We start from the raw sequence: 13,534 nt of genomic DNA, 5'->3' as shown, positions 1-13,534 counted from the left end.
CAGAAGCTGGTGACTGAGTTTGGTAAAGTGTGTGAAAGAAGAAAGTTAAGAGTAAATGTGAATAAGAGCAAGGTTATTAGGTACAGTAGGGTTGAGGGTCAAGTCAATTGGGAGGTGAGTTTGAGTGGAGAAAAACTGGAGGAAGTGAAGTGTTTTAGATATCTGGGAGTGGATCTGGCAGCAGATGGAACCATGGAAGCGGAAGTGGATCATAGGGTGGGGGAGGGGGCGAAAATTCTGGGAGCCTTGAAGAATGTGTGGAAGTCGAGAACATTATCTCAGAAAGCAAAAATGGGTATGTTTGAAGGAATAGTGGTTCCAACAATGTTGTATGGTTGCGAGGCGTGAGCTATGGATAGAGTGGTGCGCAGGAGGATGGATGTGCTGGAAATGAGATGTTTGAGGACAATGTGTGGTGTGAGGTGGTTTGATCGAGTAAGTAACGTAAGGGTAAGAGAGATTTGTGGAAATAAAAAGAGCATGGTTGAGAGAGCAGAAGAGGGTGTTTTGAAATGGTTTGGGCACATGGAGAGAATGAGTGAGGAAAGATTGACCAAGAGGATATATGTGTCGGAGGTGGAGGGAACGAGGAGAAGAGGGAGACCAAATTGGAGGTGGAAAGATGGAGTGAAAAAGATTTTGTGTGATCGGGGCCTGAACATGCAGGAGGGTGAAAGGAGGGCAAGGAATAGAGTGAATTGGAGCGATGTGTTATACCGGGGTTGACATGCTGTCAGTGGATTGAATCAGGGCATGTGAAGCGTCTGGGGTAAACCATGGAAAGCTGTGTAGGTATGTATATTTGCGTGTGTGGACATATGTATATACATGTGTATGGGGGTGGGTTGGGCCATTTCTTTCGTCTGTTTCCTTGCGCTACCTCGCAAATGCGGGAGACAGCGACAAAGCAAAAAAAAAAAAAAAATTTACATATCCCAGGGGATAGGGGATTAAGAATACTTCCCACGTATTCCCTGCGTGTCGTAGAAGGCGACTAAAAGGGGAGGGAGCGGGAGGCTGGAAATCCTCCCCTCTCATTTTTTTCTTTTTTTCCCCAAAAGAAGGAACAGAGGGGGGCCAGGTGAGGATATTCCACAAAGGCCCAGTCCTCTGTTCTTAACGCTACCTCGCTAACGTGGGAAATAGTGAATAGTTTAGAAGAAAAAAGAATATTTATTTATTTATTTTGCTTTGTCACTGTCTCCCGCGTTAGCAAGGTAGCACAAGGAAACAGACGAAAGAATGGCCCAACCCACCCACATACACATGTATATACATACACATCCACATACGCAAATATACATACCTATACATCTCAACGTATACATATATATACACACATAGACATATACATACATACACTTGTACATAATTCATAGTCTGCCTTTATTCATTCCCATCGCCACCCCACCACACATGAAGTAACAACCCCCTCCCACCTCATGTGTGCGAGGTAGCACTAGGAAAAGACAACAAAGGCCACATTCGTTCACTCTCTGTCTCTAGCTGTCATGTAATAATGCACCGAAACCACAGCTCCTTTTCTACATCCAGGCCCCACAGAACTTTCCATGGTTTACCCCAGATGCTTCACATGCCCTGGTTCGATCCATATATATATATATATATATATATATATATATATATATATATATATATATATATATATATATATATATATATATATATATAATTATTATAAAGGATACCTTTGAAAAGGAATAAAAGTCATTATTTGTAAATATATATTTTTTATTTTCCATAGATTACCATACATCATTAACTTAATATAAAAGTTTGAATGAAGGTAAGTGAAGTGCAGTATGAAGGATATGGCAATATGTATGTGGCAGTGAATGTAAGGACCACCCTGCTAGACAGTGAGAGTTGCTGTACTGTACTCGAAAAAGATATGCAGAGATATAGTGTCTCAGAGGTGTTGGGGACCATATTTGTACCAGTTATATTCCATGTGCATGAACTTGCAATGCTCTGCAGAGAATTCAGGTAAGCATTTCTGCAGGAAGGGTAAGGTATGGAGAAATATGATATGCAGCAAAATAAAGCACTGGAGGATAATATACAGACCACCCATCCATCTGTAGAGTGGAAGGACTGACACCTAAACAGAGTAGAGAGTGAGGGATCAAGATCTGAAGTGTGGGAAAAATGTTTCCACATGGGAAGGTATAAGGTTAGACAGTACTCATTTACTCATTTTTGCTGGATTCTAATGAATAACAATTAAATAAAATATTCAGCAAACAGCATTTCCTAGCCTACTTCTCCCTCAATCAGCAGCAGGGCATTTGGGTTATAAGCACATGCTTTATTTGTACTACCAAATGTTTCAGAGCTTTTTACAACCATCACATTGCTGGATTTTAAGACCTGCAGAGAAGGCTCAAGGTAAAGCTCCTTTGTCAGCACATGATGCCTTATGAAAAATAGTCTAGTAAATTAATATTTTCCATCATTGTGTGAACTGATTAGCTGCATAATTTGAAAAGATTTTTCTTGAATTTAAAGACTCGTGTTATTAAATGGTGCTAGACTGAAGAATTCTCTTAACATGGGTCATAAAATACTGAAGTGTTATTTTTTTTTTTTTTTTTTTTTTTTTTTTTTTTATACTTTGTCGCTGTCTCCCGCGTTTGCGAGGTAGCGCAAGGAAACAGACGAAAGAAATGCCCCCCCCCCATACACATGTATATACATACGTCCACACACGCAAATATACATACCTACACAGCCTTCCATGGTTTTCCCCAGACGCTTCACATGCCCTGATTCAATCCACTGACAGCACGTCAACCCTGGTATACCACATCGCTCCAATTCACTCTATTCCTTGCCCTCCTTTCACCCTCCTGCATGTTCAGGCCCCGATCACACAAAATCTTTTTCACTCCATCTTTCCACCTCCAATTTGGTCTCCCTCTTCTCCTCGTTCCCTCCACCTCCGACACATATATCCTCTTGGTCAATCTTTCCTCACTCATTCTCTCCATGTGCCCAAACCACTTCAAAACACCCTCCTCTGCTCTCTCAACCACGCTCTTTTTATTTCCACACATCTCTCTTACCCTTACGTTACTCACTCGATCAAACCACCTCACACCACACATTGTCCTCAAACATCTCATTTCCAGCACATCCATCCTCCTGCGCACAACTCTATCCATAGCCCACGCCTCGCAACCATACAACATTGTTGGAACCACTATTCCTTCAAACATACCCATTTTTGCTTTCCGAGATAATGTTCTCGACTTCCACACATTCTTCAAGGCCCCCAGAATTTTCGCCCCCTCCCCCACCCTATGATCCACTTCCGCTTCCATGGTTCCATCCGCTGCCAGATCCACTCCCAGATATCTAAAACACTTCACTTCCTCCAGTTTTTCTCCATTCAAACTCACCTCCCAATTGACTTGACCCTCAACCCTACTGTACCTAATAACCTTGCTCTTATTCACATTTACTCTTAACTTTCTTCTTCCACACACTTTACCAAACTCAGTCACCAGCTTCTGCAGTTTCTCACATGAATCAGCCACCAGCGCTGTATCATCAGCGAACAACAACTGACTCACTTCCCAAGCTCTCTCATCCCCAACAGACTTCATACTTGCCCCTCTTTCCAAAACTCTTGCATTTACCTCCCTAACAACCCCATCCATAAACAAATTAAACAACCATGGAGACATCACACACCCCTGCCGCAAACCTACATTCACTGAGAACAAATCACATGGTGTTATTAAATTGGACCATATACCAGTACTAATGAAGTGGCACAAGGTCCCTGATTTTCTATCTATATCTCTGACACCTGTTCTCCTGGAACTCCCTCAAGGGGGTGGCCACATTAATAGCGTCTCCATTAACTAGTGAACTCCAGTGCCACTTCTTAGCCTTTAGTGCCTCACTCTTAACAGGTCACTGGCAGAGAAGAGCCCTAGAGGCTCCTACCTAATGTTCCTACTGTCTACATATACCTAATGCTCTTGCTTTATGTTCCTTCCTACTACTTCTACCTTATGATCCTGCCTTAATGTTCCTACCTACTGTTTCTATCATTTTCCCAAAGGGCAGGGCTAGTGCACAGTGCTTACTGTAGGAAAATTAAAGTTATGAAGAATGAGCAGTGTGATTTAAGTGATGTCAAATGCTACATATAACAAGGAGAGACTGTATGTTTGTGAATAAAATGATTACTGTCCTGATAAGTTTTTCTTATAATGGGAGGAATTTGATTCTGTCCTTAAACACTGCTGAATTACTTACAACAAGAACTTCAGCAGGAAACCAAGAATCTTCAAAAAGAAAAGCAGCAAAGATAATATGAAAAGCTTTAGTAGGTAATCTTGCAAGTCAAATCTGAAAATATCCAGTTGCCATACAACAGAATTTTTAAAAATTCAGTTAATAAAGAAAAAGGCAATTCAGTGACACACACAAAAAAGGCCCTTTTGACATAACATAAACAATGAAGTAGCTGAACTACTAGGTATCTTGGTAGTTTAAATACAGAAAGAAAGTCACCAAATACAGCCTGGGAGTCAAAGGGAAAATCATGGATAAGCTGACCCAACCTTTGCTTCATGCTAAGATACACCTGCTCATGACTGCCACCACAACAACATCCAGGATGTTTACTTACAGAACAAACTTCAGTGTTTAAAGAGCAGATAATTTCATTACCATCTGCTTAACTGCCATTCATTTTAGGTGGTGACAGAAAGTTACATCAACCATTATGAACTTGCACCAGTAACAACCAAAAATGAAGGAGTGAATGAATGCATACTGGCCAATCTCATCAAATAATAAAGAAAACCCTTAACAGTCTAACTCCAATATCAACCTATAGCTGGCTTGGCTAGACTTACCACTGAACTCTTTTAAAGGAATTATCTTAGATTAAAGATCATATTTTATATGAGGAATGGGATGTATTTAAAGCAGTGATGGCATGGGCAAAAGATGCATGTGGCATGAGAAAGGTGGAAGGTGGGCAGATGAGAAAGGGTTGTGAGTGGTGGGATGAAGAAGTAAAGTTGTTAGTGAAAGAGAAAAGAGGCGTTTGGACACTACTTACAGGGAAGGAGTGCAAATAATTGGGAGTTGTATAAAAAATGGGCAGGAGGTCAAGAGGAAGGTGCAAGGTGGAAAAAGATGGACTTGTGCACAAGGGTGAGTACATGGCAGCACTTAAAAAGGACTCCAACATCAGCATGACAACTATTTACATCACTAAGCAGCAGAAGCTTGAGACATTTGCTTACTTAATATATCAATATTTCCTTAACATAAAATAACTTTAAAAAATTCTGAATTATTTTGCATACTTAAAAAAAATCCTCAAATAATTGGAAATTTTGTTATATGAAAGAAACTAATTCCCTAAGCATTTTGGATAACAGGTTTTACTGTAGTAAGAAGGCTATCAAAACAAAAATGTGCTGAAATCCAAATCCAGAAAAATAAGAATCAATGTGGCAAATGTCTATGGAAGTTTAAAGTCTCAATCACCGGCAATGTAAATGGGGTATGACTCATGAATGTAGTCTGCACGTAAATGAATGAAGTCACCACCTTTAAGTCCCTTATAACAATTCTAAGCTCATCTTCCACTAGATGGTATTACTTTAGGTCATATTCAAAAGAGCCATCAAGTCTGTCAAGGTCAGGAATTAAAACATTATCTTGAGTGATGCCAACTCTGCCATCTCACCATTCTTCCTACAGTAAAAGTGGTAATACAGACTGGTATTTATGATTCAAAGGCATATCTTGATTATAGCTCACAAACACTTAAGAGTGCTACTAATAAACTTAAAACTGGCCATGGTCACACCTTTTTGCTTATTCACGGGAATGTTTGCTGTTTTTGGTTGTCTATCTACCTATCAATGTCTCTGATGCCTGTTCCATCCTGGAACTCACTCAAGGGGATGGCCACGGCAATAGAGTCACTGTAACAGATGATCTCCAGTGTCACTTAGCTGTTAGTGCCTCATCCTTAATAGGCCACTGGCAGAATGCAACTTTAACACAGTGTTTGCAGAGGCTCCTTACCGACTACTACTACTACTACCTAATGTGTCTACCAAATGTTTTAGGATGTGGGTAGGTTTAACGGTATGAACTCTGACAGTCAAAGTTATTGACTGATAATAGGTTACGATTGGGTCATTAGCTTTAGTGGATGTTCCATTATAAATTCTGGTTTCCCAAAGAAATCACACATCCAAATGAGCTAAGTGATGTAGAATTGTCGCTTCGTAGGTCACAAAACCAAAGTGAAAAGCTGAAAGAAAAAGGCCTAAAAAAATACAAGTATCACAGTGAAAGTATGTACATAGGGAGTTAATGTAATAAGAAAAATTATGATGAGAATGCTTCAAGGAAAAATAAAGAAAATACTGTATCAGTGTCATAAGAGGTGGAAGGAAAAAAAAAAATACATGCTGAGTATTAAGTTCCACTACAGATATGCTCTTAAGTACCTTCAAGTGAAGTATAGATTTTGAAAAGCCATACGGAGTGAGAAAAAAAAGTGTACTAAACTGAGTTACAGATAAAAGGAGACCAGAGGTGACAGAATTTCAGTATTTGTGAGTTATCTTTGGTAAGTTTGGTCAAATGGAAGGAGAAAGAAGTACATGGTAGAAGAGTCATAGGGTTCCTTAACAGAATAAAGAAGGTTGGAGGTTTAAACATGGAATTGTAGAAAGGATCAGGGGACAACATAGTCCTCCCAGTCCTGACCTGCAGCCAAAATATGGACATGGGACGAGTCACAGAGGTTAATAATCCAGGCTGTGGAAATGAGTTATTTGAGGGGAGCATCTGGTATGACTAGATGGAATGAAGTAAAGAAGTGTGAATGAGAGATCTGGTATGGCAGGAAATGCATAGGGAATGAATTATGCAGTAGCAGACCAGGTGAAATTTAATACTTTGAGGTGGTGTGGGCATGTAAAAAAAAAAAAATTGCAAGATGGTAAGTTTACAAGGAGATTGTAAGATGGTACAATTAATATATATAAGAAGGCCACCTGTGACATAAGGAAATAAAGTGGAAGAGTACTGGAAGAAATGGTGTATGCAAGGAAGGCATGTAAGAATGGTGGGTAATTGAGACTTTTGCCATGGCCACCCACTTGATGGAAGCTCCTGGGGGAAACGGGCATCATCGATGTAGACAGACAAATATGTGTACAGACCAGTGTTTTTGATAAGAGACTGCATTGAATTATGTACATGCAGGTTACAGCTTAATGGACTTGTACATAAGGATAAGACATGTTACCATTTCTTTCGCAAAATAAAGATAACCAGGATTCTAAATTTCATGTATGCTCCTTTATCTTTGTACAGGAGCCCTATCCCAAATGGTTTCACTGCAACAAATGCTATTACATAAATTTACTTACTCCTGCCTCAGGATGCATTTTTATGGGGTTCCACCTGCTTGGACCTAAGTCAGTAAGTGGTAACATGCTTAGTCTCGGTCAGGAAAGCTTCGAGAAGCTGAGTAGGAGTTTGGAGTCCTCTAAATGAAAATTGCATCTTCAACTGGGGTCTTGTGATATGGTAAATCAGTGTTTATGATACCGAAGAGATTCATGGTCTCCAGAGTGCAGTTGAGAAAGTGTGGCTCATATGTGTCTGGGGACAGTTTGTTTCAGATGGATGTATGTCTAACAAGATAGTATCATGATCTGGTCACTGGGAGGGGAGGTGGCTGTTTAGTCTTTTTAACTTATTTGTGTGAATATGGTTTATCAATGTGGCAATATGCTTGGGATTAGGGGCTCTTAGTTACTTGTGGCTGAGGTGAGCTTTTTAATTCTGTAAGGCTGATTGGTTGGTTATAAACTGGCTTGGATGGTAGGGAATCAAAGCTGCTGTACAAACATGCCAAGAATGTTAATGTGGGACTTTACAGGAAGTCTTTGTTTCACTGTGCAGGTATTGAATGTTTGTGGATGCTAAGCGACTAATGACTGTTCTGAGTGCTCTTCTTTATGTGTTTTATAGTTTTGGTATGCATATTTTTGATTGGATGGGTGGTCAAGTTGGTGAGACATGGTTCAGAGTGGAAAGGATGTACTGTTTGTTGAAGTTACTCTGAGATGCATTTCTTGTTCAAAACTGGAGGCAATTAGTTTGTTTATGGCTTTTGTGTTGTGTTTATATGGTATAATGTTTATACACGTTACCTTATGACTCTTTCTCATTCAAACCTGGTGCCAGAGAGTGTTCTGAGGGCATTTAGTTTATTTATGACTTTTATGCTGATGTGTGTAATGTGGGATATGAGTGTTGTATCATGTGTGATGCACTGCATGGTTAATTTACTCATGTGGGAATGGTTGATCATTAAGGGTAATGTTAGGATAAAGGATGGATCCATGTCTATTGGGTTTACAGAGTAACAACAAATTTCTCAGGGAATACAGACTTTGTTTTCAGCAAGTCAGTGTTCTAACTGTGTGATGTTATGTTGTATGTTTCTGTTGCTTGTGCAGTGCTCTGATGTAATTGTGAGGTCATGTGTGTATAAAAGGATGTTTACACTGTTTTGTGGGGAGGGAGGTCGTAAGGAGAGAGATAGAGGATATATGACAATTAATATTTAAGAGTAAAGGGAAACAAGTTACATGACAATTAAACATAAATCGCAAAGTGAATCATTTAACAGCCCAATATTGTAGAAATCTTTGTTCAATGTAACAGCATACACACACAGTGAAGGTACATAATAATGGACTGAGAGCCTTTACACACTCTATCAACCCCATGGAAATGAGAGGAGAATTATTGATGAAGAAACAAACAGAAAATCTTCATATTTGTTTGCCTCTTTAAAACTCCTTGAAAAGCTATTGTCATAATGCAAAATTATATTTGTAACACTTCAATAAAACTCTAAAAGGACTCTTTTGTTTTAAACTTTGTTGAAACTTCTCAAGAAATACATCAAGTCTGTTCCTGATGCTACTTCACTAAGGCAAGAAATGGCAGAGAGGTATAAAAGAAAATTTATATTTAAACTGCTTCAGAACTCATTAATTGTAATTTCTCCATCATCACCATCAACTTCTTGGTAATCTTTTACCAACTGTGCCAAATTTTCTTGAGCATTTGAAAGTTCACATTCTTCTAGACCCTCACCGGTATACCAGTGCACAAATGCACGCTTACTGTACATGAGATCAAATTTATGGTTTATACAAGCCCAGGCATCTTTGAAAGCTGTGGTATTGGCTAACATACACACAGCACGACTCATCTTGGCCAGATCACCATTAGGAACTATCCTTGGCCGTCCACCATTGATGCCTAACTTAAACCCTGTGGGACACCATTCAACAAACTGAATAGTTTTCTGAAGTTTTATGGCAGATATGGCTCTCTGAACATCATTTGGTGTTACATCACCACGATATAATAAGCAACATGACATGTACTTGCCACTTGCAGGGTTACATGTTGCCATTTGCAGAGAAGGGTCAAAGCAAGCAGTCGTCATGTCTGCAACAGACTGTTGTTCACAATAAGCACTGTCAGCTGATATGACTGGTGCATACGTCACCACTGGAAAATGGAGGCGGGGAAGGGGCACTAAATTGGTATTAAAATCTCGCACATCTACATTAAGAGCACCATCAAACCGGAGAGAGGCTGTTGAAGCAGACACCACCTGAGCAATATGATGATTCAAAATCTTGTAAGTTGGGTGTTCAATACCTAATTTCTTCATACTTAAGTTATATGTAGCCTCATTATCAAACACAAAGACACAGTGATCATATTCCATGGTAGTTGAAGCATGGAGGACAGTGTTGTATGGTTCCACTACAGCTGTTGACATCTGAGGTGAAGGGAACACACAAAATCTTATCAGACTAGTATTGGAGTATTCTTGTGTCAGCTTTTCCAGCAACAGTGTCATGAATCCAGAACCAGTTCCACCACCAAAGGAATGGGTGAATAAGAAGCCCTGCAAAAGATTTTCAGTTTACCATGGTAACATGAAAAGATAAATTTTCTATGTATGGGGATTTTAATTAAAGAATTACTGATGGACAGAATGTCATTTATATGCTGTGACTTATTTCTTAAAAAGTATATATAACTTACACATTGCTATCCCATATTACTTGTCACAGAAAGTAAAATATTGCATCATATTTCAAATAAAATGGCTGGTGCTAATGGGGCTCTGCCTAAATGAGTTGACAGAGCTAGTGAAAAGTCACCTTTAACAAAACTGTATCATTGGGAGTAAAGTCTCATCAAGTCCATATTTCCCTGCTGCTAGTAGTGCAGCCCTGGGAAAGAAGTCCTGGTTAACACCAGGACTCTTTCTTAGTAAGAGGTCCAAGGGCAATTATGGATGAGTAAATAACTATATGATTTTAAAAATCATGAGATTCAGTTCAAGATCATTAACATACAATGTATAACGTGTTAGAAATCTCTACCTGCAAACCTGAACAGGCTTCAACTTGTTTTCTGATGCGGTCCATTACACTGCACAACACATCTTGGCCAATGCTATAACGGCCTCTTGCAAAGTTGTTGGCTGCATCCTCTTTGTGGGTGATCAAATCATCATGGTGAAAGAGCTCACGGTGCATTCCTCGGCGGATCTCATCTTCCAAAATAATGGTCATGAAGTTTGAGAGATGCACTGAATATTATAAAAATTACATATGAGAACAACTTGCATGTCTCATCACAATAAAAAAATTATGAAATTATGTGCAGTATTAATTCTTTTACTTTTAATTACTGTACATATAGTTGAACATTCTACATTATTTTTAATTTTCCACAAAGATCTTCATTTGGTTTCCTTTTAATCATTTGCGCCCCATCCTTACCTTCCATCTACCTCCATCACAGGAAAGTTCAGTTTCCTCCAGACTTTTTTCCCTGTCAATCAACTTTTTAAATCTTAATCACTGTATCCCTTCCTTCCCACAATGTATTCTTAAAGAGATGCTTATCTTTAAGGCAGCTTTTTTCCCATGCACTCTTCAAGTGCCTCCAAATCACCTTTTAACTTTGTATTATTTGAGTATTTATATTTATAAGTAATAAACCATGTTAACTAGAGATAGCGAGTAACATGAATGATAGTCATTGCTGTACGTAGTATTCTCAACATAAACGGTAATTTGCAGCATAAATTTGCAATAAAAGTTTGTCTGATATCATGCGTAGAATAATGGTTCTGGAGTAAGCAAGTTGGTAACAAGAAAAGTAAAAGCAACTCATCTGTAAGCTGTACATGTGAAGAAATGTGACAATGTGAGATTCTGTTCTTGGATGACGGAAGAAGATACAGCAATAAGTGAATCAAAAGGCACACAGATAACATTATCAGATCATCACAGCAAGTAAAGAAAATGAGATGGTAGGAACAAACACTTACAATCCTATAACAGAGATAGGAAAACTACAGAGTGAGGATGAATGAACAGGGGTAAGATACATATTATGTAAGATAAAGACAACAACTGATGTAGTAAAGTTAGAGCAATAAAAGAGCCAGAAAAACCACATGCAAACCCTAACTGAAGAGGTTGGAATCAGAGAACTTTAAAAATGGGAGGCAAAGTTTTGACACCAACCTACAACTGAAGGCTCGAGGTCAATGAAGATGGATCTAGGTACCATTTTACCATCACTTGTCTCAGAAAAGAAGGTATCAAGAGATGATTCATCACTGCTGTTGTGGGAGGACATCCATTAATCAGGTTAAAGACAACAGCACAAAAGAGGACAGTAATGAATATTCATTTCCCTTTTTAAGCCTGATTTCCTCTAATCTTTTTTATTTCTTCATTTACCATGTAATCAAGCTAAGATGTACTTATGTACAACATATAAGACCTAATAATTATGGTGTATCAGCCCCTCAGTGACATAATGATACAAGAAATTTTTTGGTATATATTCTAAGAACTTGAATCTCCATGAATTCTAATTCCATGATAATCTGAATTCTACCAGTTATTAACTGAAATTTCTTCTTATTAAAACTACCTTTCATGTTGAATGCTTCCTTACAATCTAGAGTGTTCCTTCACTACCATCTCTGTATACTGTTCTGGCTCACTTAAATTCTTTGGAGAATTATCAGTTATCAGCATCACTATACCATTCTTTCTTACAACTGCTCTTTCCATTATGTAATGTTTGAATGGGTAATCCATTAATATTTCCTATAACAGTGTGTGTCTTGTTATATAGAAGAATTATCCAAAGTTGTATTTCAGCATATGTAGATTTGTGGATGTGTATTCACAAGAAACTAAGTAATTGTACATCCATATAAGCATTAAGTTGCGCATAAATCAAAGCTATTCCTGTGGCCCAGAAAAAATGCAGATACATCATACTTACACAGCAGGGTATGGTACACCATCTGGAAAGATGCCATGCTCAAGGCAGTAGAGCTCCCAGCAAACACGGCCTATTTGCACACCTGCCTGACCAACATGAAGTGAGAGCACTTGTCGACCACCACCCTGTAACAGAAATTTCTCACTCAAATGGCAGAGAGCAATCAAATTAACAATAGAAATGAACTGAAATAAGAGTGCTAACAACACAGTAGGTGACTTTTCACTCATGGTGCAAGCTCAGGCAGACAAAATCCAGTAACATCTATATATATTCTTACTTCCTATCTCAGGAGTCTCTCATCTTTATGAGGCTACTGTAGTGCTCTGGAAGCCTTCCACATGCAATGGTTGAGACCATAAATCATAGAGTGTAGTGTTGTGTGTGTGTTTATGTGTGTATAATGCTGAGCAATTGAGTTATAAGTGCTTGTCTCCATTGATGTAGTTGCATCGTGGGCATGAAGGCTTGGTATATGTTGAAACGGTTATTGTAGTATTGTATGGATAGGTGATGATATACATACACACTTATTTCTTACCCAAGAAGTCCCTTCTGTCTTTACGAGGCTCCTGAAGCACTTAGAAAGCCAGCCACATCCAATGGATGGAACCATAGATCATAAAATGCAATGATGTATGTGCTGAAAGTGCAAGGCAACTGATTGTCTTCATTGAGGTAGTTGCTCTGTGAACATGAGGGGTTTTGGGATATGTTGGAATAGTATTTGTAGTGTTGTAGGGATGGGTGATGTCCAGAGCCTAGACAGGAAAGTGCGACTTGCGTTTATCTGGCGTGTGTTGCTTCTGATGGGTTGATGTTCGGTGGGGTGGAGTTTGAATTGGATGGGTGGCTGTTTATTGCCTGACAGGTAATTTTAGTATGTATGTGCTTTGCCAGTGTTATATTTGTTGAGGGTTGGGGATAAGAGAGAAGCTGATGAAGAGTGAGGCAAGGGTAACCTTATTATTTCTACTTGGTGGTTAGTTATACAATGGATTGGGTGGAAGGGGTCTCTAGTGCTGTTGCACTGAATTGAGTGCCAGACATGTTGAGGTGGGATTGTATTGGGAGGATCTTTGTTTCATGTTGTCTTGTGAAT

At 38.9% G+C, this 13,534-nt stretch overlaps 1 protein-coding gene across 6 annotated transcripts in view; it reads right to left on the bottom strand.

Moving 5' to 3' along the window:
- Positions 1-3,604: 3,604 nt before the first annotated feature.
- LOC139753126 (tubulin alpha-8 chain-like) overlaps positions 3,605-13,534 on the bottom strand; it is a 37,688-nt gene continuing 27,758 nt past the window's right edge. For 5 of the 6 annotated variants that reach the window (XM_071669242.1, XM_071669245.1, XM_071669241.1 and 2 more), the window contains 4 exons: positions 12,433-12,557; positions 11,658-11,755; positions 10,503-10,675; positions 3,605-10,018 (listed from right to left, as the gene is read on the bottom strand). In XM_071669242.1, coding sequence (XP_071525343.1) covers positions 9,074-10,018; positions 10,503-10,675; positions 11,658-11,755; positions 12,433-12,557 — 1,341 coding nt within the window. In that variant the 3' untranslated portion in view covers positions 3,605-9,073. The remainder of the gene's footprint in view (positions 10,019-10,502; positions 10,676-11,657; positions 11,756-12,432; positions 12,558-13,534) is intronic. The other variant, XM_071669246.1, reaches the window with a different exon arrangement.

Source organism: Panulirus ornatus, chromosome 14 (genome assembly GCF_036320965.1).
Source record: "Panulirus ornatus isolate Po-2019 chromosome 14, ASM3632096v1, whole genome shotgun sequence".
In the NCBI taxonomy this organism is placed as follows: Eukaryota; Metazoa; Arthropoda; class Malacostraca; order Decapoda; family Palinuridae; genus Panulirus; species Panulirus ornatus.
The sequence above is the reverse complement of the archived record's forward strand: the minus strand, read 5'-3'. Positions and strand labels throughout refer to the sequence as shown.